The 21,367-nt window shown below is 41.2% G+C and overlaps 1 protein-coding gene across 2 annotated transcripts; it reads right to left on the bottom strand.

The window, feature by feature from the left end:
• Positions 1-276: 276 nt before the first annotated feature.
• wnk1a (WNK lysine deficient protein kinase 1a) lies at positions 277-21,133 on the bottom strand. Of its 2 annotated transcripts, XM_036568289.1 has the most exons (24): positions 20,406-21,133; positions 17,369-18,539; positions 13,255-13,427; positions 12,853-13,073; positions 11,129-11,286; positions 10,226-10,314; positions 9,885-10,104; positions 9,464-9,752; positions 9,127-9,305; positions 8,940-9,020; positions 8,656-8,778; positions 7,124-7,203; positions 6,736-6,880; positions 6,406-6,522; positions 6,188-6,301; positions 6,054-6,108; positions 5,825-5,965; positions 4,943-5,724; positions 4,734-4,832; positions 4,191-4,636; positions 3,838-4,037; positions 3,647-3,751; positions 3,246-3,415; positions 277-3,031 (listed from the first exon to the last, which is right to left on the bottom strand). In XM_036568289.1, the coding sequence occupies exons 2-24, from the start codon at positions 18,098-18,100 to the stop codon at positions 2,747-2,749; spliced, it is 5,004 nt and encodes a 1,667-aa protein (XP_036424182.1). In that variant the 5' UTR covers positions 18,101-18,539; positions 20,406-21,133; the 3' UTR covers positions 277-2,746. The 2 variants fall into 2 exon arrangements, with proteins under 2 accessions (XP_036424182.1, XP_036424183.1); XM_036568290.1 differs by lacking the exon at positions 3,647-3,751 and having other exon boundaries at positions 20,406-21,132.
• Positions 21,134-21,367: the final 234 nt, after the last annotated feature.

Raw genomic sequence — 21,367 nt, 5'->3', positions numbered from 1 at the left:
GCATCAGATGAGCTACTGTCTCTGACTTTACATTTACAAGGCGGCGCAACGAGGTAGGAGTGTCTAATAGAGTGGACAGTGAGTGGACAGTGTTTTAAAAACTGCAGCACTGCTGTGTCTAAGCCACTTATGCCACCACCACATCAGTGTTACTGCAGTGCTGAGAATGATCCACCACCCAAATACATGCTCTCTGGTGGTCCTATACTAAGAAATCGATGGACTACAGTCTAATTGTAGAACTACAAAGTGCTCCTATATGGTAAGTGGAGCTGATAAAATGGACGATACGTGTAGTGTAAATAAAAGGTGTTTTCTTATAAAGTGCTCAGTGTGTGTGTATATATATTTGTTATACACACACACACAAATTTACTTTAATCAAATTAAAATTTACATTTAATCATGATGACACAAAGAGACCTGGATATTATGTACTGGTTGTAGGAAAATATGATTGGGATTAATAAGTGAAATTCCTTTATTCAAAGTGCTAAATAAATCACAGTGTAATTTGTGACTTGGCTATAAATGCTGCCCTGGCAGAAATAAGTCTTAAAATCCCACTGCCCATTTCTAAATGCTCTGTTACTTTTGCATTGAATTTCTCAATTCGGTCCATAATATTCTAACACTGTTTAGCTTGGACAAACAAATTGTTTTTACTAAATGCACAAAATGAAACCATGATGAACCCAAAAAAATGAACCCAAAAGGCACTGTTTCCAATTTTTTTTTTTTAATTAATATTATGTATATACAGTCTTTTAAACAAGATTAACACACAACCATCAATATCATCACCAAAAAGACCCAGGATGAAAATAACTCAGAATTACCATATAAGCAGTATTAATTGCTTGTTTTTTTTCCTTAACTTACAGATTTAATGCTGATTTAATGCACAAATGAGATTCTGTTTAAAAAAAAACCATGCAATTCTGAGAATACTGAATACAGCAGGGTGTGATCTGTGACACTAGTGGTACTCTGAACAGTGTGTGAGAATGTGTTCAATGAAAATCAGATTTAGAAAAATTCATGCACTCAAGTATCAAAAGTAACATTAACCTCCCGTGCCTGTTTAACCTTTAAAATGGTGCATATTCTGCATTGCAGTAACATTTTTTCCTTCTCTAGAGAAGTCAAGCTGATCATTTCAGAGGTGAGGAGTCACTTCTGTGGGAATGGCACTCTTTGTGGCTCGGTAATAAAAATGTTCGAGTGGTAATAGAGCATAAAGACAAATTGGTACTAATGTGCAATACTGTAATCTTTAAATTGTGGATGTTTCAATCCATTTTTGTTATAGGAAATATTTGAAAATAAGTTGTCTGCCAATTCCAACAGGACAGTAATAGCCATTACTGACCATAAAAGATCCACTAAAAAGGAATACTTAATGGGTGGAACATACACTGTAAAAATGATTTAAAGTTTTAACTTAAGAGTACCGTGGTTGCCTTAATTTTGAGTTCACTGAACTAATAGTAAGTTAAGATAATGTGTTTTACATTCTGTCAACTTATTTGAAGTTCAGTGAACTCAAATTTAAGGCAACCAGGTTACTTTAAGTTAAAACACAATCATGTTTTACAGTGTAGTAGTGCTTCAAGGCTGGCTCAACATGAAAACATCTGGTAGTTTAGAAAGGCACCCCATATGCACGTAGTCTGGGGGTGTACAGGATGCTACACCCCGTAGTCATCCCAGACACCACAACCCACACTGCTTCTGTTTACATCCATTAAATTACAGTATGTGTTTTCAGGAATAACAGGGATAGAGTCTAGGCCTGACACAAGCTAGAGTCAAAAGGACTTCCACAAATACAAAAAAAGTTGCAATTTATATATTTATAAAAGAAAAAAGGTGTAAAGTTTGTCAAGTGCTATATCGCTCTGCTTTTAAAACCTTCATATATTGCACATCTTTGTCCTTTTAATTCAAATGCTGGCTAACAACATTTCAATGAAACGTAAAAAAAAAAAAAAAAAAAAACACGTGGGTCCCCTACTATTCATGATTACTACGTAATAACGTCATATAATTTAAGCCTATACCCCATTTTACCACCAACAAAGACTTTCTTTGCTCCATACTACCAACTTACTTTATCCATCTTTTGCTTATTGCTGTCATGCTTAGGTACAGATGATGTGTACTGGCAGCATTTATAGTTCAAACTTGTCAACCTTCAACCGTAGCTTTTTCTTTTTTTAATTACTCTATCCTGTGTAGATGAAAAAGGTTTTCATCTGCACTGGAAATTGTAAGATCACTGTGGTATTATTTTAAATTAGATGTATACCACTGAATTTTTTTTATATTACAAAACAAATCCATGCGTCTTCATTTAACTAGACCAAATCTTAGGATTAAGGCCAGAACCTTAAGTTCTGTCTGAGTCTAGCTTTCCTGTGCTGCTCTGTACACATTGACCTCTAAGTCCCAAAGCTTTCTTGCCCTTCTGTACATACCTCAGGTGCTCAAGTTCTAGCCAAGTCACAATGAGTCTACTTACAGTTTTCATTAGGTCCTAAGACTGAAACACCATTTTCTCAAATGTAACTGTTTCTTAATTTAATTTCTTTCCTGTACAATTTTACCATGACTTCTGTAGAGCTGGTTTTCTTGGTCTAGTCTAGTCTTGTCCTGAAATATATTTATTGAAAACACACCAAGTGTCTTCAGTACACATGTGGGGTGTTCCTAATCCGGTGCCATGGTACTACGCCATTCTGTCTTAACTTGCCTGAGTGCTCCGCAAGTTGGATCCTCCACCGTTATTTCCTGGTTTGTGAGGCCCTGTGGCCACATGGAAGCCCTGCTGGAGGCTATTTGTGGCTGTAGGCTGCAGCAAGCCCACCTGAGCATGTCCTGTTGGCCCCGTCCACTGCGGGGTAGTGTAATGGTAGCTGTACTGCTGTGAGGTCAAAGACAGAGAACCCTTCCTTCCAGTACTAGGGTTGGTGGACACATGACTGCCAATGGAGCAGAGCTGTGGTGCAGAAAACTTGCGAGGGTTTGTCTAGGGGAAAAACACATTCCATTTAGGCAATCACAACCAGTTATTTTACACATTAACAGCTAAATGCAGCAAAGCGTATGAATAATAAAGAACTTGCCAAAAAACCTTTAATAAGAGAACCACCACAGTGCTCCTAACACATGTTCACACTAGTTATAACTGGATTAGCTTAAAAATAAAATCAAAAAGGTGGAATAAGGTTTGTTTTGCTTACCTCATGGCTTTGTGCATTTTGCTTTCCACTTTTCTTGACCTGTGCCAGGTTCATGGCATCCCGAGCAAAGTTATCCACCAGTTGGTGGAGGTCATCTGTAAACGTGCCTTTTCGAGGAAGATTAGTGGCTTGATTAGAACCATTCTCTGCCTTATTTGTGCTTGTAGTCCCTAAAAAAAAGAGAGATGCATTTATAACACTGCTACACTGTTACTGTTAAATACACAAGTACTGAATGTATTAAATGTGGGGGAATGACATGGTACAGAATGGACTGACAGATTAAGCCTAGATGCACAGTAAACAGTAGTGTAACTGGTGTCCAGATATCAAATGTGATGAGTGGCAAAAATAGGAAAATAAAATACAAAGTAAAATTAAAACAAAGAATATAATGTAACCTTCTGACTGAGCATCCTGAACAGGTGTACTCTGGGGGACTGGAATCTCCCCTGTAGCTAGCTGACTGACTGAAGCCTGCCTGCCTTGTGCAGAATATTTGTCTCCTACAAGCAGAGAAAATAATTTGGTTTTGAAAATAGGAATTTACAGGACTGTGTGTAATGGAACTTTGTTAAGGGTAACTTAGTACCTTGTTGCTGGGGGCTGCCATGGTTGCTGCCACTGCGGCTTGACTTGCTGCCCTTGCCTTTTGTGGGCCTCCGCCGACCTCCTGCAACGGCTACAGCAGAGGGGACCACCACAGGGGGGCGTGTATTTCCCATCCGTGCATACAGCTCCTCAATCTCTTTCTTTTGCTTAGTCTGCAAGGCCTGGATCTCAATCATATGTCTGCAATAAGCAAAAAATAGGTACTAAATTAAAAAAAATAAAAAAAAAAACACCACAAAACACACTCCAGTAATCCACCACATAGGGTGTCTACTAAATTACAATAACAGGAATCAAAAAACAAGTTTAGGTATATAAATGAAAAAGTCCTACCTTTCCCTGAGCTGTCTGATCTCTTTCTTGAAAGCTTCATCCTCTGGCTCTGAGTCATTGTCACTGCTTAAACAGCACTGAGAGTTGGCCAGGTTGGCTGGGGACATCCGGAGATCCTGACTGGTGTCTGGTCCTTCCATTGTATTTACAGTAGCACACTCCTTTCCGGAAGGACTAACCAAGAAACGTCCCACTTTGATGTCAGAACTAGAGGTCACCTGAAAGCGACCAATTGTAGTAGAAGCAGTAGTAGAGAGGGAGTCTGGAATGTTGTGTTCAGGGCTTGTCCTCTGCAAGGTTTGGGACTTATGGAGAGTGTTTTCAGGGCTTGAGATAGATGAGGAGGATGAGGAAGATGATGATAAAGAAGTGGTAGTGGATGAAGAGGAGACCATAGTTTGGTGGGCAGAAGCACCATCTACTACTTGATCAGTAGCCAGGGAAACCTGGATAGATTTTAAAAAGTAAGAGATTTCCGATGTATTTAATTATGTCGCTGTTATAAATTTGCTATGCTATAAGGGGAGAAACATTTGAGAGTACCTGAAATCGACCAAGTTTAAAACCTCCACTATCTGGTGCTGCCTCAGGCTCGGTGTTCTCGACAGCATTCTGTCCATTTTGAGGTCCAGGCACAGATGTCTGCGAGAGTCAAAAGCAAAATGTTTACATAAAATAGATAAACATTACAAAGGAAGAAACTACAAAAAACAAGAAATGTTCTGACAGTGAAAAAATGCTATGATGCCAACCTGAAGTCTTTGCAAGCCAGGGTCAGTCTGAGGAGTTTGCACATATACAGTAGCTGTTCCCGCTTGGGCTTGAGAGGCAAAGGTGCCAGGAGCATAGTGTCCACTGGAGCTCAGGGACAAACTGGCTGGTGGAATGTGGCCTGCACTCGAAGTCAGGCCAGATGGAGGAGAGCTGATGGTGTTGGGGGGTGAAGAGGTGGGGGCCATGTCGACAGAACCGTCAGGTTGGGCCAAAGGGTTTGAGGAAGAACCCTGGTCATGGAAAAGAGAGCGAAGCTTCTTGTCCAAGGCATGGATGTCCTCAATGCCTGGTGACTTTCCCTGTGTTTCCCCCTCACTCTCTCCACAGTGGCTGGGGGCAGCTACAGTCAGTGGTGTGGGGGTGGAGGAGTGGGCAGGTGGCCCCTGTGGGACAGAGGCAGCAAGAACAGGCAGCTGTTCGCCAGCCGATGGTGTAACAGTGTTGTTGCTCTCAGGCTGCTGGTAGGGAGCAGTAGGGGTGGGCAGGGAGGGTCGACGCTGACAGACAGGCTGCTCTGATAGAGCAGAGGAAGGAGATATCCTGCCTGTTCTGGGGAGCTGAGCAGCAGAAGGTGGTGAAGTGGAACCTTGGGTTACAACAGGGACATTGACAGAAGTGTTCTGTGCAACTAGTGTACTCTGGTATACAGATTGGGTCACAGGTCCTCCAGGTTGAGTAGGTAATACAGAGATTTGGTTGGTGTTGGGAACTAGGTTGCTTTGGTCTTGTTGTGTATTGCCAGCTGGGACAGGATCACACACTGCAAGTAATGAAAACAAAGTAATTGTCAAACACTTAGAGAAATGCATGTCATGCACCAAATAAAGGTCCTTCTCCCAGCAGCAGGAGAAATGACCTACCTGGCGGGTCATCTCCGAAAGATGTGCTAGCTGAGGGAGGGCCATAAAATGGCTCCCGCAGTCGTGCTTCTGGCACAGGGCTGACAATGAAACGCCGCCCTGCTGAGTGCACCACTAGCGCAGCCACGTTTGGTGGCACACCTGTAAACAAGAAGAAACCAACATTAAGGAATAAATGTCAAGACTGTTACCACATAATAAAGTACAAATAATGTTAAATTATGCTTACCGGAAAGATTAGGAGTTGATATCTCAGGCGTTTGCTGGTTTGAGTCGCTTATCACCTATAACCACAAAGAGCATTAACAATATTTGCATGTTCTGTAATACATGGAGCAATGTAGAAGAAAGATCATCACATACCTGGGGATAACTGTCTTTTATAGCTTCTCCTTTCTCATCTGCCATATCTATAACCTCTCGCACCTGCTCGATAAAGGACTCACGCTCACTCTCCAGAATGAAGTCACTCTTGACCTAATGCAGAATGAGAAATTACTCAAAAACATTTTGAAAAATCACTTTGGATCAGATTAGACCAGACTGCCTTGCAACGGAGGGCACAATAAGTAAAAAGCTACCATGATCTGTGCAATTTCTTCAGGGTTGTCTCCATCCAGATCAAACTTGAATGTCACCATTTTTCTGTTGTGGGTTTCCAACTGGCATTCAGCCACTCTGTCACCAATATTGGAAATCTGAAATTTAAATCAAACTTGGACAATAAATAAAAGCATTGCCATAACTAGGGATTCCGATTTCTGAATGGATGTGAATAAATACATTTGTTTCTCTTTAATCTAATTACTGAACTAATGTTTTTTTTTTTAGCCCTATTGAATAAGACTGTTTTTCTGTCTGTCAAGCGGTTAATCACAGGATAAGTTCAAGCATAACTGAATAGCACTTACATTGAGTACAACGAGCTTGGCCTTGGCCATCTTGTCATGACGTGAACGGCTGCGGACAGAGCGGCGCTGGTGGCGCTTCATGGAGCGAGCCTCATGCCGGCCATCATTCCCATCACTGAGCCCCGATGCTGCATCTGACAGCCCACTGAGACAAAGCAAAACAAAAACAACAGTGCTTTTATGTGGGGATACGCTTCACCCACACTTCAGCCAAAATGTCTCTTAAAAATATTAAATTAGCTAATAATGATGAAAGCTAGCAGGAGCCTGTTAGCATTCTTCAAATATCATGCCAAGTGCTCATAACTGTCTTTCAGTCATTGTTAACAACAACTTCACTTTTGAGACTTGTATTTATTGCAAATACTAATTTCTTTAAGAGACATACCTCTCTGTAGATGGTGGAATCAGGACGGACTGTGATTGCGTCTGCTCAGAAGGTAGAGGCTCAGACACACTCTGAGGAGTCTGAAAGTGTTAATAGGCATGAATATATGTTGAGTGCAAATTTGACAAGTACAGTTCACCATGTAAATACACTAGGGGGTTAACAAATTCAATACAGTGTCAAAAAGAAAGAAAAACAAATGAACAGCTCTCATTCTCAGTCATTTGTCATCAAAATATCTATTTTTTGTGTTTATATAGCTCAGTTGCAATATTTAAGATCATGTTGCACACTTTGTACATGTCAGGGTTCTGCAATCTTACCTACATAAGGCCAGTGTGGCTGCAGGTTTGGTTTTCATTACAATCAAGCAAAAGCTCATCTGATTCTACTTGTTTAATCAGATGATCTCAAGCCATATCAGCTCTTTGTGGATAAGATTGCTGACCCTTGTTCTAAACCAAACGAATGTGTTCTACTCTAATTGAAACTGCATCAAACTTAAAAATGTTCATTTTACTATTTCATATAAATAATCTAGATCTTTCAGTCTAGCTCGCTGAAGCCTTGGTTAACAAGAAAGCAGGAATAGCGAAGAAAAAAGGGATTCACACACACAAGCACACTCCAGTACTTGGCACCATCTGTACCTGAGAGGCCTGATATAAGAAATAGAGCTGTTCAGCATTTGGAGGTGGAGAGAAAACAGGAGGGCTGAGTTGGCTTGCCCAAATCTGACAGCCAGCATGCAAGATAAGGGGAAGGGGTGTAAAACAAGAAAAGAATGAAGTTAATGAATGTTATGTTTACTGGGTTTGGTAGACTGAGAATAGTAATACCCATTAGAGATGCAGTAATTTACAGTACTTAAACAGCTTCTTCAATGGTATATGCTCTGTGTAATAAGACATTTGAAAAGCCATGCTGATGCTGCCTTGGTCAAAGGTTCTGCGATGCAGAAGAAATGGCAGAGTAGAAATGCCAGCATTTTTGTGTCAAACCAGGTCACACTGGTTTGTCATAAAGGATAATGGTCAACAAAGCAGTGTGACTTAAAGACAACCTCAAGCATCACATTTTATCCATCACATGTAATGACACTTACTTTATAAACTGATTTACAAATTGTTTAAGGGTATAAACACTAATACTTCAATTTATTATTTGTGGCAAATATTATAACAATGAAAACTTTTGTTCATGTAAATCATGTACAACAAAAGTGATTATGAATATGTTAAAACTGGAGGAGGAGCAAAAATTGCTTCATATGAAAGTCAAGTAAGGTCTGCATGTGATGTCAGAACAATACTCGTACAGAATATCTCTCATGAATAGAGGTGAGAGATCAGAAGTGAGAGACATCTGTAAATGGTATAGCTTGACCAAATGAAAGGAGAAATAACAAAAAGATGGTTAAAGGGTGACCAGCAACTGTATGAAGAACCAGTTTTATAGCAGACGGCAAAGATGTATGTAGACTAATGGAAAATGAACACCTCCACAAATGGTGTTAAAATAAAGTGATGTACCTGTAAGATATGAGTGCCTTGTGGTGGGTGTTGAATGGAGCTCTGCTGACCACCAATGCCATCTAGTGGTGGCTGATGGTGCTGCAGGGACATACCAGGCTGAACCGGAGCTGGCAGAACAGTCTGTTGGCCATCCAAAAAAACAAAAACAAAACAAAAAAAACATAGAAGCAGATTTACATAACATTAAAGATTTTGCAGGTTCTTCCCACCAATTCTTATTCAGCTGTGAGCATGATGTCAATGGAAAGAGCTGGACAAAATGTGTAGGATGTGATGTGTACCTGCAGTGGAGCAGTATTTCCAGGAAGGGAGACAGGGACTGAAGACAAAGCACTGCTGCTTTGTGCAGGAGGGGCTTGTGGCTGATAGAAGGACAAGGAAAAATAAATTTGCAGATACAACAACTCTGCAAAACAGACAAGTGTCAAATGCTGCAGAATCAAACAGTAGAGCTAGATGATGACTCACGAGGCTGTGTGTTTGGATCCCTGCGTGTTGCTGGGGCAGTTGCGGAGGAGTGTTGTGTGCAGTTGCAGAAGGCTGAGGCAGCTGCTCAGGCTGTAGAGAAGTATATGTGGATAGAACTGGCTGACCAGTGTAAGATTCAGACACAGTAATGGAGGACTGGGCTTCCATACCACCAATGGCTGCAAGAGAAAAACAGATTGTATACCAACCACTTCACAGCACATTTTACAGACATTTCACAGCATCAAAGTGGCAACGCTCAAAGTGCCAAGTGGCTCAAAAAGTGGCAAGTGACACAAATATCTGGAAACAGAATAATTTCTGCAATGATGCTTACTTGATGCAGGGGCCCCAGGCTGCTGCACCTGGTGCTGCTCCCCCTCAGGCTCCTCTGTCTCCATGGGAACTGGCGCTAGAGCGGGCACCGAGGGCTTTGCAGTAGAGGACTGAGGATGAGAGGGCTCACCCTGAGCCTGCAGTCCCCTTTCCTCTTCCTGCTTCCTCTTTTCCTGTTCATCCCGCACCAGCTGCCGCTGTTCTCTCTTCCTGCAGATCAAAGCCACACGGTCTTTTATAGCCTTGGCTATGGTCTTATGGTCGCCCTCACACACATAGCCCGAGTCCACCTGGGGAGGAAGGGAGAGAGGAAAAGTGTAAAGAGTATGCCCTTTTTTGGTGACTAGTAAAAGGGAAGGCTTAACCAAATGAATATAAGTTTGAACATCTACAAAAATGAATGGTGCAGTGATTTCCGCTACCATCTCTTGTGCTACGTCTTCTGGGACGTCTTTGTGGAGATCAAAGGAAAACTCAATGGCTTCATTATCCTTGTATTTCCCCTTCAGCTTCTTAACATCTTCAATGCGCAGCCACAGCTTGATGGCAACCATCTCCCCATCATCCTCTTCAGCCAGCTCAACACGAACACCTGTCTCTTCCTGGAAAAAGGCGTGGTTCAACAGGTCCTTGATGGAATATCTTTTAAAAAACAAACAAACAAACAAACAAAAAACAAACAAACAAAACACAGTATTTGAGTTAACAGTTTAATGGCAACACGGGGCGCTTTGTATAACTATCATTTTGTTGATCAGCAAACCTCTCATCTTTGTTTTGACGAATGCAACCTTCAATGATTTCCTTGACTTCAGGAATAGCAACCTTATCAAAACTGCCTGGCTTCACCCCCTACAAGAGTCAAACAGAAAATGCCCCAATCATATAGAGTCCGCAGAGAAACTAAAACTCTTCAACACCTATTTTTAAAGTGGGAAGCTATGCTGTGACATGTCTTGCCTGTAAGTACTACACATGACAAAGTCACCTTCCTAAAAAGAAAACTTTTTCAATTAGTTACTATGTATGCCAGGGCCACTGCTCTGTGCCTTGCAACTTTTGCTATTTATAAATGTAAGTATGTATGTATGTATGTATGTATGTATCTTTCTTACATATTCTTAAAAACAATTTGATCCACAAGATCATGCTTAAGTACTTCAAAGGTTAGTCATATATACAGGTAAAAATATATAAATAAAGCAGGTAATAACTAAGTCATTTATTTCCAATAATTTAAAATCATATTCCTTTCTTAATGCCTCCCAAAAAGTAGTTTTTGCAGCCAACAAGGTCTTAAAGTGTGTGTTGAACTTCAATTCTCATGAGAGAATGCCAAGAATCCACCAGGTTGGCATCAAGTTGTAAGGAAAGAAAAAGATTGTGTATTTGCATGTGTGTTGTTTCATAGTCTCATGTCGTCCTCGAAAATATTTCACTGGTAACATATTTGCTTACAAAAATCACTCCAGTCCAAAATGAAGTCAATAACTAAGACTTCAACTTCAGACTGTACTGGAAGACAACTTACCACTCAGTGAGGAAAAAAAGAGTAAAGAAAATGCTTCACACAAGGCCAAAAAGGGGAAGACTAAAAGAACGGAGCAAAGGAGGGGGAGGAGGATGAGCACACATGGCTTCACCCCCCCCAGGGGTGGGGACTTACGCTGGTTACTCTGCGATAGATCTGTGCCGCATTCTGGCACTCGGAGTACGGGTACTCAGAAGTAGCCATCTCCAGCATACACATCCCAAAGGCATAGACATCCACTGACTCGTCATACTTCTCCTCATACATCTCAGGCGCCATGAACTCAGGGGTACCTTAAATCAAAAGAACGGTTCAGAACTCTCTCTCTCATTGCCCTACTACACCCTCTCCCGTGAAGTGGAGAGAGGAAGGTGACGGTGTTGAAGATGTCCACTCCGGCAACCTGTGAGAAGAGAGAGAGGTAGAGAGAGGGAGAGCAAAAAGGGATAGAAAGCAAAAGAGGAGGGGGAAAACCACGCTCAGTTAGCCTGTCTTCATAAGAAGCCCAAGTTTCTCAGTGTAAGGCCTTCAGGGCATGGCTACGGAAACAAAACTGGAGTACAGAACCTACTACAAGGCCTGGACTGACCAAAGAACTCAAACTCAGTCAGCAACCAGCGACACTGATTAAGACAAAGTGTTAATTCAAAATCGTTTAAACAAGCTGAGATAAAGGCAGAGCGAGGTGTTAGCCAAACAGATAACTAATGGGAAAAGTCTGAGGTGAGTCAATGGTCAGTCAATAGCCCATAACTGTTAATTCAGGGAAAACTAAACTCCCAGCTATGGAAATAACTTCTGTCAAGACCTCAGCTTTTGTTAGCGTCTGCTGAAAATCCCCTTTAATAGACACCTACCTTTTTGATAAACCTGTAAGAAAAAAAATGGTAAGTTGAAAATCCCAAGTAGAGCAGATTCCATAGCTAGTTACTGATTATTGAGGTTCTGCACAACAGCTTAAACTGTAAGAAAGCTGCCCATTGAACAAAGACCTCACACAGAAAAACTTAACATATTTGGAATGGATTTGGATTGTAATGTGTCACATTGTACTGGTTGACTTACCAGGCCCATTTTCTGCATACTTACTGCCTGTACTGCAGTACACTAAATAATCCTTAAAGTGGAGTAAGGGAAGATCTGAGGTTAGAATCTAAGGATTCCCAAAATAATAAAAAAGGATCCTAGAACTACAACCGAGAGGAAGACAGGGAGACAGATTAAGGCTGTGATCTTAAGAAACTGAAAGACAAAGAAAAAAAAACAAAAAAACACAGAGGACCTACCCTTAAGAGAAAAAAAATAACAAAGTTAATTAGCATTAACATCATATGTTTCACTGAAGAAACAGACCACAAATTCTCCAAACCACAGGATGAAGATAATTCAGAACAGTACCTGAAAGCCCAGGGCTCACCTCTAGCTTTCGTGCTATCCTTTTGCCATGATCAGATCTGGTTTGCCTGCAGACAAGCCACAATACAACTACGCACATCACGGACAAAAGGAGAGTTAAGGAGCTACTTACTCTCTGGGAGCACCTGAAATAAGCGCTTCTTAAAACACTGAGAACAATATCAGTACAAAACTGATTTTTAACCTAGGGAAAGGAGGAGAATCCTGAGTTGGGAGAGAAACAGAAAGCACGAGAAGCAGGGGCCCTGGTTTGCTGTGGTTTGGGGGCTCACGGTAATGCTGTGGTCTGCCTTCGCACCACACTGTTAAATCACACTTTCAGAAGAAGCATAGGAAGAGAAAGAAACTTTAGAACAAGAGGGACTTTCTTTTCCTTGCTGGAAAACCCGCACAGCGAGTTGACACAAAAACACCATGTCATGCTGTGATGTATAGGATCGTACCTATTACACTTTTGGCAAAAGAAGCCCTTTTGAGCGTGGCAAGGCCCAGGTCTCCAATCTTGACGGATCCAGTGGGGCCAGTAATGAAGATGTTGTCACATTTGAGGTCACGGTGGATGATGGGAGGGGACCTGGTGTGAAGGAAGTGCAGCCCCTTCAGAATCTGCCGACACCAACTGCGCAGGACTTTGATCTTCATCTCCTTGAACCGCTTCAAATACCTGCAAACCAAAGCAAGTGTTACATCAAATAAATGAATATGTGAAAACCACTCTCAAGGTTGTCAAGCATTAGATTAGACAAAAAGAAAAACTATTTTGACAGCGGAATTGTATTTTACAAATGGATTATCTCTTCTGGAGAGGGAACAAGATCTGGGATAAACTACAATCATGCACTTACGTCTTTAGGGTTCCAGATGTCATAAGCTCCGTCACAAGCACAATACACTTCTTCCCCTTGGAGGGGGACTCCCAGGAATCATAGAAGCGTACTATGTTAGGGTGCTGTAGACCCTTAAGCATGCCAGCCTCCTCTTTGAAACGCTGCCTCTCAGACTTCGATAATTTACGGTCCTGAAAATGTAACATTAGACGATAAGGAGCCTAGTCTTGCAATTTGTGGTTGTTTAAATTTGGTAATTGCTAATATTAAACAAATTCCACCCATTAACACCAGCAGCATACTGCATGGGCTTTGGAACACATGCAAGGCAATGCTACAAAAAAAAAGGCCTCATTTACAGAATGCTGAAAAAGTGTTAAATATGTAGTCAAAAAAAAAAAGCAAAAAGTATGTCTATGTTGAGCATACATAAAGTGTATTTACGCAGCAAGTTAACTTGCTAACTTAGCAAAGTTAATTGTTAATTTGTTTATCTTCATGATTCTCTAGAAGGAAATATAATCTGAAATAACCATGATCCTTCCTTCAAGGGAGGAAGACAATGAAAGTGTTTGATAACCTGGAAACGGGCTATGAATCAGATATTCATAGACGTTTAAAATAAATTTTAAAATAAATAAATAAAAAAAAAAACCAGATACAAGTATAGATAGAAATCTAAAGTCTTCTTCCCAAACTGAGAAACATTTCTAGGGCATTTGGTAACAAGATAATGGCCATATAAGTTAAAATATCCCAAGCAAAAATTGAGGAACACTTAAAATCACTTTCAAGATACTAGTCATTGAATTTATGTTGCAGTATAATGCACCCTTATTTGCTCAGATCTGAATGGCAGAGACATACTTCTGAAACAATGCAGAACACCCTGCAACTCTAAGTATGACCTACATTCACGGCATGCGGTTACCCACAATTCCTGGAATGAGAAACATCCAGCCATGACTTGGAGGTCCTCCAAAGGCACCACCCCCCAAACCTGATACTAAAACTCACCCATCCACCATTATGTTTACAAGCAGAACACTTAACACTATCTTTACAATGACTTCAAAAGGTTAAACCCAGCAACAAACCATCACAACGTAGATGGGATGGTTTTGGGAGGTGGGGATATGTGTGAGGAGAGTGAGGTCACCCTAACCCACTGACCTAGTTTTGTTCTCTACAAATGCAGCACATTTCCAAAACTTTCAAACATCCATAGCCCTCAGTGGCCAGCAGGACCAGCCCAGAAACCGTGGGAGTGTTTCCCCAGTGGAGAGGACAAAGTACATAAAGTAAGCACACATACAAATGCTGACATAAACAAAAGAATCTGAAAGCTTCTATGTTTTTAATCATATGTGCCTGATGTGTAGCCCATTACCCAAATTGTGTTTTCATAAACTCGATGTCTGAAATGCTGCTAATTCAAAATATAAACACCTAGCAAAAATGACAATGACAATAATCTGGTCGAACCCAGGCTTCAACCCTTTATACTTCTTCATTTTTAAATGGGCCAGAGCTTATTAGCTTCATGAAAAAGGCCTGTGTAGGATACTGAGGTGTCACAATGTTTAAAAAATGTGGAACATTTTGCATTGAACATTTACATGTTTAGTTATCTTAAAAATTTATTTCTAATCACCCATAAAAATGAAAGTGGTGAAAGCTATTTTGATAAACCATCATATCATATCTACATTTATTATTTAAAGATCTGTCCCAGAATCAGACAGCCTAATCAGCAACCCACTTTGAGACAGCATAGTACACTGGGGTACAGGTAGAGCTTATGTTTAGTTTTTAGCCATACACAATTTAAAATATATAGTTTTAAACTGTAATGGGACTGCTATGACATGAAAACTGAAGGAACACATGACATGAGTCAGCGCTTGCACTGGGGACACCAAATATAAACATGCGGACTGCATTAACATTAGCTTTAGTGGGTAAACAAAAGCAAAGAAGCACAAAAGACACTTCTTCAAAATAAGACAGAAGTGAAACCTATCTAAATTCTTTCATGTGCTGCGACCTACATATTATTCAAACATATGTGTCATGTGAGATATGAGACTAGTGGGAGGGGAGTATCCCAGTGTTTTGGAGAAGTGGTGCATGAACACTGCCTTCTGGTACAGATACCTGTGTTTGGTCCTGTACTGCTGCAGTGCTGTGCATTGCATGGAAGCAAAACCATGAACAAATAACAGCCTAAGCAAATGATGACAGATGAAGTGACAAATAAACAAACAAAAACAGTCAGAGAGAGAGAGAGAGAGAGAGAGAGAGAGAGAGAGAGAGAGAGAGAGAGAGAGAGAGAGAGAGTGTGTGTGTCAGGGTAAGTGCAGGGGGTAGAAATGTTTAGAGAGTGCAAGAAATAGGAGCCTGCAAGGAAACTGAGTGTGAGACACTGAAGAAACAAAATCTGAGAGAGAGAGCAAAACAGCAAAAGTGAAAAAGATACTGCAGCTTTTGTTTCAGCAGGGTTCCTGAGCTGGCTCAACCTGAGGGCTGTTTGCGGTAGAGATGTAGCTCACGTGATCACACCCCATGCCCTGCCATCTCGGCAGCAGCAACAGCAGAGGGGGTGGGGGTGGAAAGGGCAGCAGCAAGCCTCAGCAGGCCGCAGAGCTGCTCCTCACACAGAAGATTACACATTCTTTGGCAGGAAATCTGACCCACTTTTGAAAAAGTGCACAAGCGTGTTGCAGCAGCATACACAGAGCAAAATTTCTCACAAGTGCCTGCTTGATTTCCTTTCTTAACCCCTCTGAAACAGGAAACAGGATGTCAATAAAGGCAAATAGACACTTGAGGGAAACAGGTCACAACCCAGTGTTTTTCTGGCAGACAGAGTTCATTTCTGGCTATGTGGTCTGCCAGTGCCACTGAGTAATTTGTGCAGCAGCACCATTTCCAGCACAACGATCAGAGAAATTGCTCGTGATGGATTTACAACAGCTGGGTAATCAAGACTACAAAACCAATCAAAATAACATGTTAGCATGACTGTTGGATATTGACAGATCTTCAGATACATGCCAGGAAGATCAATTATTTCTGCAACAGTCCTCCAAGCTAGCTAAATCTACTTCTGGTTGATTAAGCTCAATTCTTTGCCAGTACATACAGCAATGGGTAAATGACCTCATAGAAATTTCCGTGGTCTAAAAAAAGAGGAAAACAAGATTGCCAGGGATCAGGGGCTAACTGATGTTATAAGTTCAATAAATCCGATAACAGGTCATATCTGCCATTTAGGGGTGTAACAATTCACTAAATTAATACGTTGGTTAGGTTTGGTTTCCATTTTTTTAAGCAATGCTGCAAAAGTGAAAAAGAAAAAAAAAATCTTGGAATTTCAGGGTAATGCCATCTCAATTAATTAAAAGGAACTGCTACAAGAAAAAGGATTAATTTCTGAAGCTGGGACTTTCAATTTTCTGCACTGACGTTCTACTGGTTTTTTTGTGGTCATATTTCTCCCTCTCAGACACCCACTCAATTTGCAGACCAATTCCAAACAAAACTAACCTAAAGTACATTTAAAACTGAGAATAAAATTTACTTTATATCTTACACAAGCATTAAAAAGTATGTCATCTTTGATTTGACAGACAAAGAATGTGATACGAATGGGGTAGGCATCATGACATGCTAATGATAGCATCATAAAACCACACCACAATATGCTTTTCTGAGTATACCGCTGCTATCTTTAGTACTTCCAGAACACTGAACGGCATGTTTAGACATATTTAGACTTACTACAGGATGCCTTTAAACAATCGATTTCATAAACTGCATAGTAACAAGTAGTTGGTTTTAGGTCTCATATTATTATTTATTGTTATACTTACTGATTGATTTGAAATCTTAAAACATTTATTCTTGCAAACAATGAATTAAAATAATTATATACATTTTTTTTTTAAATATGGCATTTTTGTTTCGCTGGTGCATTTTATCCACTCCTAACAGTTTACAAACCTCAGAAACACAATATCGAGATATCATGCATCGTAAAAATATATTCAATATTGCCCCTCCTTAGGCATAAATTTAAGGACTTACTTTAAACAGGCATTATTCTGTACAAAAAGAAAGAACACCTTACCTGAAGTTCACACCACGCAACTTCCACAGTTGTCTCTGTATCCAATCCTTTATAAACGGTCTTGAACGAACCACGTCCAATCTCGATATCAAACTTCAAAAATCGACCATCAGGCGAGGTACCAACAGCCTTTGTCTCAACCTCTTCGATTTCCTCCTGTTCCTTCTTCTCTGCCTCACGCTGCTCTGCCTCCACTCGAGCTCTCTCCTTGCATTCCTCATCTTCATCCTTTTCACATTTTGCACCTATGCTACTTGCCTCCAGCTCCGACACCTCACTGGGTGGTCCCAGAGCAGGCACCAGTTTCGTCTCCCTATCACAACCCAATGACACCAAAGGTCTCTTCTCTGCAACTATCTCTTCATGGATGCCATCACCTGCACCCTCTGCCTTCACCACCACTGGCCCATCAACCCCGGTAAGGTCAACTGAAGCAGTGGCTTTGGTTTCCTCAGCAGTGTGGTCGGTGGAGGAAGTGGAGCAGTCTGGTGGTGAGCCCAGAACGCAGACTTTGCTGGGAAGGTCCAAAGCTGTAGCATTAGAGTCACAAATAACACTGCGACGGACAAAACGGTGCTCGCCTTTCAGCTGTTCTCGCTCCATGGTGTGATGGCGGCGACGGACTTCAGGACCGATCCGTTCACCTAACAGCGAGTCTGAGCTGGAGCTGTTGGTGTTCTTCGAGGGGGGTGACAGAAACTTGACCATTTTGTCTCTGAGGCTTTCAGACATATCTTCACCCACAGAGAGTGAGCAGGCACACGAAGACTATATCACATCCATATATCCATAGAAAGGTAACAAAAAAGACCGAGAGGCTTCTTTTCTACCTTTTTTTCTTCTATGGAGATACAAAATTCAGATTCTCTGCCCTCCTGACAAGCAGTTCAGATGAAGTCAATACTCTTACAAACTAAAGAGTTTGAGGAAAGCACTGGAAGGGTACTGTGAATGAAGTAGGGCAGGATCCGTTCACAGACTAGTACAAACTGATAAAGCACACGGCCTTTCAAACTTAGGTCATCCATTGTCTGTGGAACTGTGGGCAGCATTCACTCAACATAAGGGGTGACCTGAGACGGTCGGCCAACAGCCTGCTGTAAAACTTGATGTGCACTTTTAAAGCCGCAGGTTGTACAGGGTGCCAAGTGTGATCCGAGCTTCTGTGTCACTGTAACAAACAGAAAGTATACTTTAATCAAAGGCCTAATGCAAAGAAATAAATTTGTTTTTGCAGTAACATGACTTCTTAGTTTTTACTTTGATAACACAAGTAAGTGAAAAACCCCAGGGCAGACTGCACTGAGGACCTAAGCCAAAAGCACAAACAACACTTAGTGATTTCCTAGTCGCTGTGGACCATTTGCAAAGAAACCTGTCATGATAAACAGGCTGAAATGAATTACAGGATAGCAAAGGTCAACACAGACATTTGCTTCCCCACCTGTCATGTGTATCAAGTCATGTGTATCAGCTGGTATGTGAATGCAGCAATCCAGACATGCTCCACTAGCAGATTTGCAAGCTTAGTACTTTCAAGCATTTTTTAAAATCCAGTCATTTTTAACTTGAATAAAACCAGTGTAACACTTTGACAGAGTTACTCTAGCTATGCTGCAGGCTGACATGAACCGCTTGGCTTGAAATGACTCATTTCTTGGCTAGACCAGTCAATCTAGATAGCTATCAAGCTACTTTAGTGAGATGACGAAGGTAATAACATGACACATACTGTCGAGAAAATTTTTGATTAAACAATAGAGAAATTTAGCAAGCCATGGATCTAAATGTGAGGACCGTGTTTATACCACAGGATTAACGGGGATGTAAAATCTTAAGTTTCAGAAGTCCTTTTTGTTTTACTTTACAATCGAGTGTCTATAGTGGTGTTGTTTCCGTCTCCTGTCGCCACATCAGAGAGAGCTGCCTGTGTTCCACCGGCTGACTTTTATGTTTTTTGGCAAAAGCAAACCGGAGACACACAGCAGTTACAACAGTTTACACACCTTTATGTGGTAGTTAGTGGTGATAGATCATTTCATTCGCCACACTAAATGTCCTGTAGCAATAATTCGATGCTACACTGTATCGTTAACACTGACCAAAACTCGTCGATGCTTCTTCAGAAACGTTTCGCATCTGTACATTCTGAATTCCCGAGAGGCCGCGTTTCTAAAACACGGTGAAATACTGATATGTCAGCACCACTCACGCATGACAATTCTAACGAAAATACCCCAAAGGGCTGTACTAAGTTATCGCTACGCAGCAGCGACCTAAAGGTTTGGCTTTAACATTAGTAACCAAGCCTTTCAGATAACCAGCTACACAAGTTAGCCATGTGCCGTTAACAATAACTTCTACCTTTCAATGAATGACCAGCACTAACTGCGTCCTTTCCTTCTTTCTCGACCAGTCTGATTAGCTAACTTTACTATATTACTGTGGACTAGCTAACTGTGCTACTGCTAAATAGCCATTTTAGCACCAGGCTGAAGTTGGTTTCTTATTCACCAGCTTTTTATCCGAATTTTACATTCCACCTTAAATCGCGCTGCAGTGGGGTACTGGTGTAGTAGGCGTAAATTAACCTACATGCGCCAGAATGTGATCGACGCACCATTTAAGGTGGAACGGAAAATTCATATATGAAGCTGGCGAATAAGAAGCTAACTTCAGTCTGGTCGTCTTAGCTTGCGAGCCAGAATCAACGTAAGCAGCCACATCATTCGACATCGAATTGGGCTCGAACAAGGTAACCTCACAGGATCTAGCCGACGACGGCTAATTCGGCTAATTAGCCAGCTAAATCGCTAAATCGGTTTGGGGAGGCGAACAAGGACAAGGCACGCTAGCTAGCTAACGTTTGGTGCGGTACGTGTATATACACACACACATACACATATACACACATACATATATATATATATATATATATATATATATATATATATATATATATACACACACACATACATATATATATATATATATATATATATATAGCCGAGACATTATTTCTTCTGGTGAGACTTACCGTCGTCATCTTGAATTCTTCTTCGCTTGTAAAGAAAGCGCCGCGGGAACCGTTGTAAATCCCTTAGCCTCGTTCATTCAGCTGCATAGTTTTGACGTACGATATTATTATTATTATTATTATTATTTGCTTTTGGTCGTCTAATTACGGAAATTGTACGTATTTTTATTCCTCAACTGTCTTTCACAAACAGAAAGCGAAGCTGAGGAGGTCGACCTGGCTCCGCTTGAACACTTAACCGCCGTCGGAGTGACAAAGTTCGAATGTCAGCACGCGCTTCTTCCGCGCTCGCGGCTGCTCTCGCGAGAGCGCGCGGCTCCTTTTGTTGTTGCTTCTCCTTCTTCAGGCTTAGTTTCCTTGTTCAGCTATCAGTGTTTATAACCGCTGAACACGATTCAGCGGCCGAAACAAAAGAGATGTTTGGTTACACCTGACACAGAGCCATCACGCGCCATTCCAAGATGTGTACAAGAATGAAGAATCTCCAATGCAGCGCGAAATCGCTTTTGTTACTTATTGCGAATGACGCTGATATCCATTAGTCCGTAATGCATTCAGTTTCCACTCCGATGATTTATGGATCGATGACGAACGTTTCATAGCTTTCCCATCTCTGTGACACCCCGTAAAAAATCACCGCGAGCGCTTCAGAACAGCATGCAGCGTTCACAAGCACAATCTGCATTCCCTTCTCCTCCTCTAGCCCAGACGGCCCAAATAAAACCGCCTCAATAACCTCAATAACCTCGGTCTCAGCGCCCCCTCTCGGATAGATCCGCGACTTACACCACAGCATACCACCAGGCACGAAGCAGCACGACCATCAGTAGCATATACATTTAAAAAGGTAGCAGAAACGCAACTGGACACCATCGAGCCGGCATTTTAATGCATTTTATGAAATTTTATTTATTAGATCATTTATTAAAAAATAGCATCTGTCTGTTGATGTGCATTTAATT

Source organism: Colossoma macropomum, unplaced genomic scaffold (assembly GCF_904425465.1).
Source record: "Colossoma macropomum unplaced genomic scaffold, Colossoma_macropomum, whole genome shotgun sequence".
Taxonomy (NCBI): Eukaryota; Metazoa; Chordata; class Actinopteri; order Characiformes; family Serrasalmidae; genus Colossoma; species Colossoma macropomum.
This window is presented reverse-complemented; position numbering and strand designations above follow the sequence as displayed.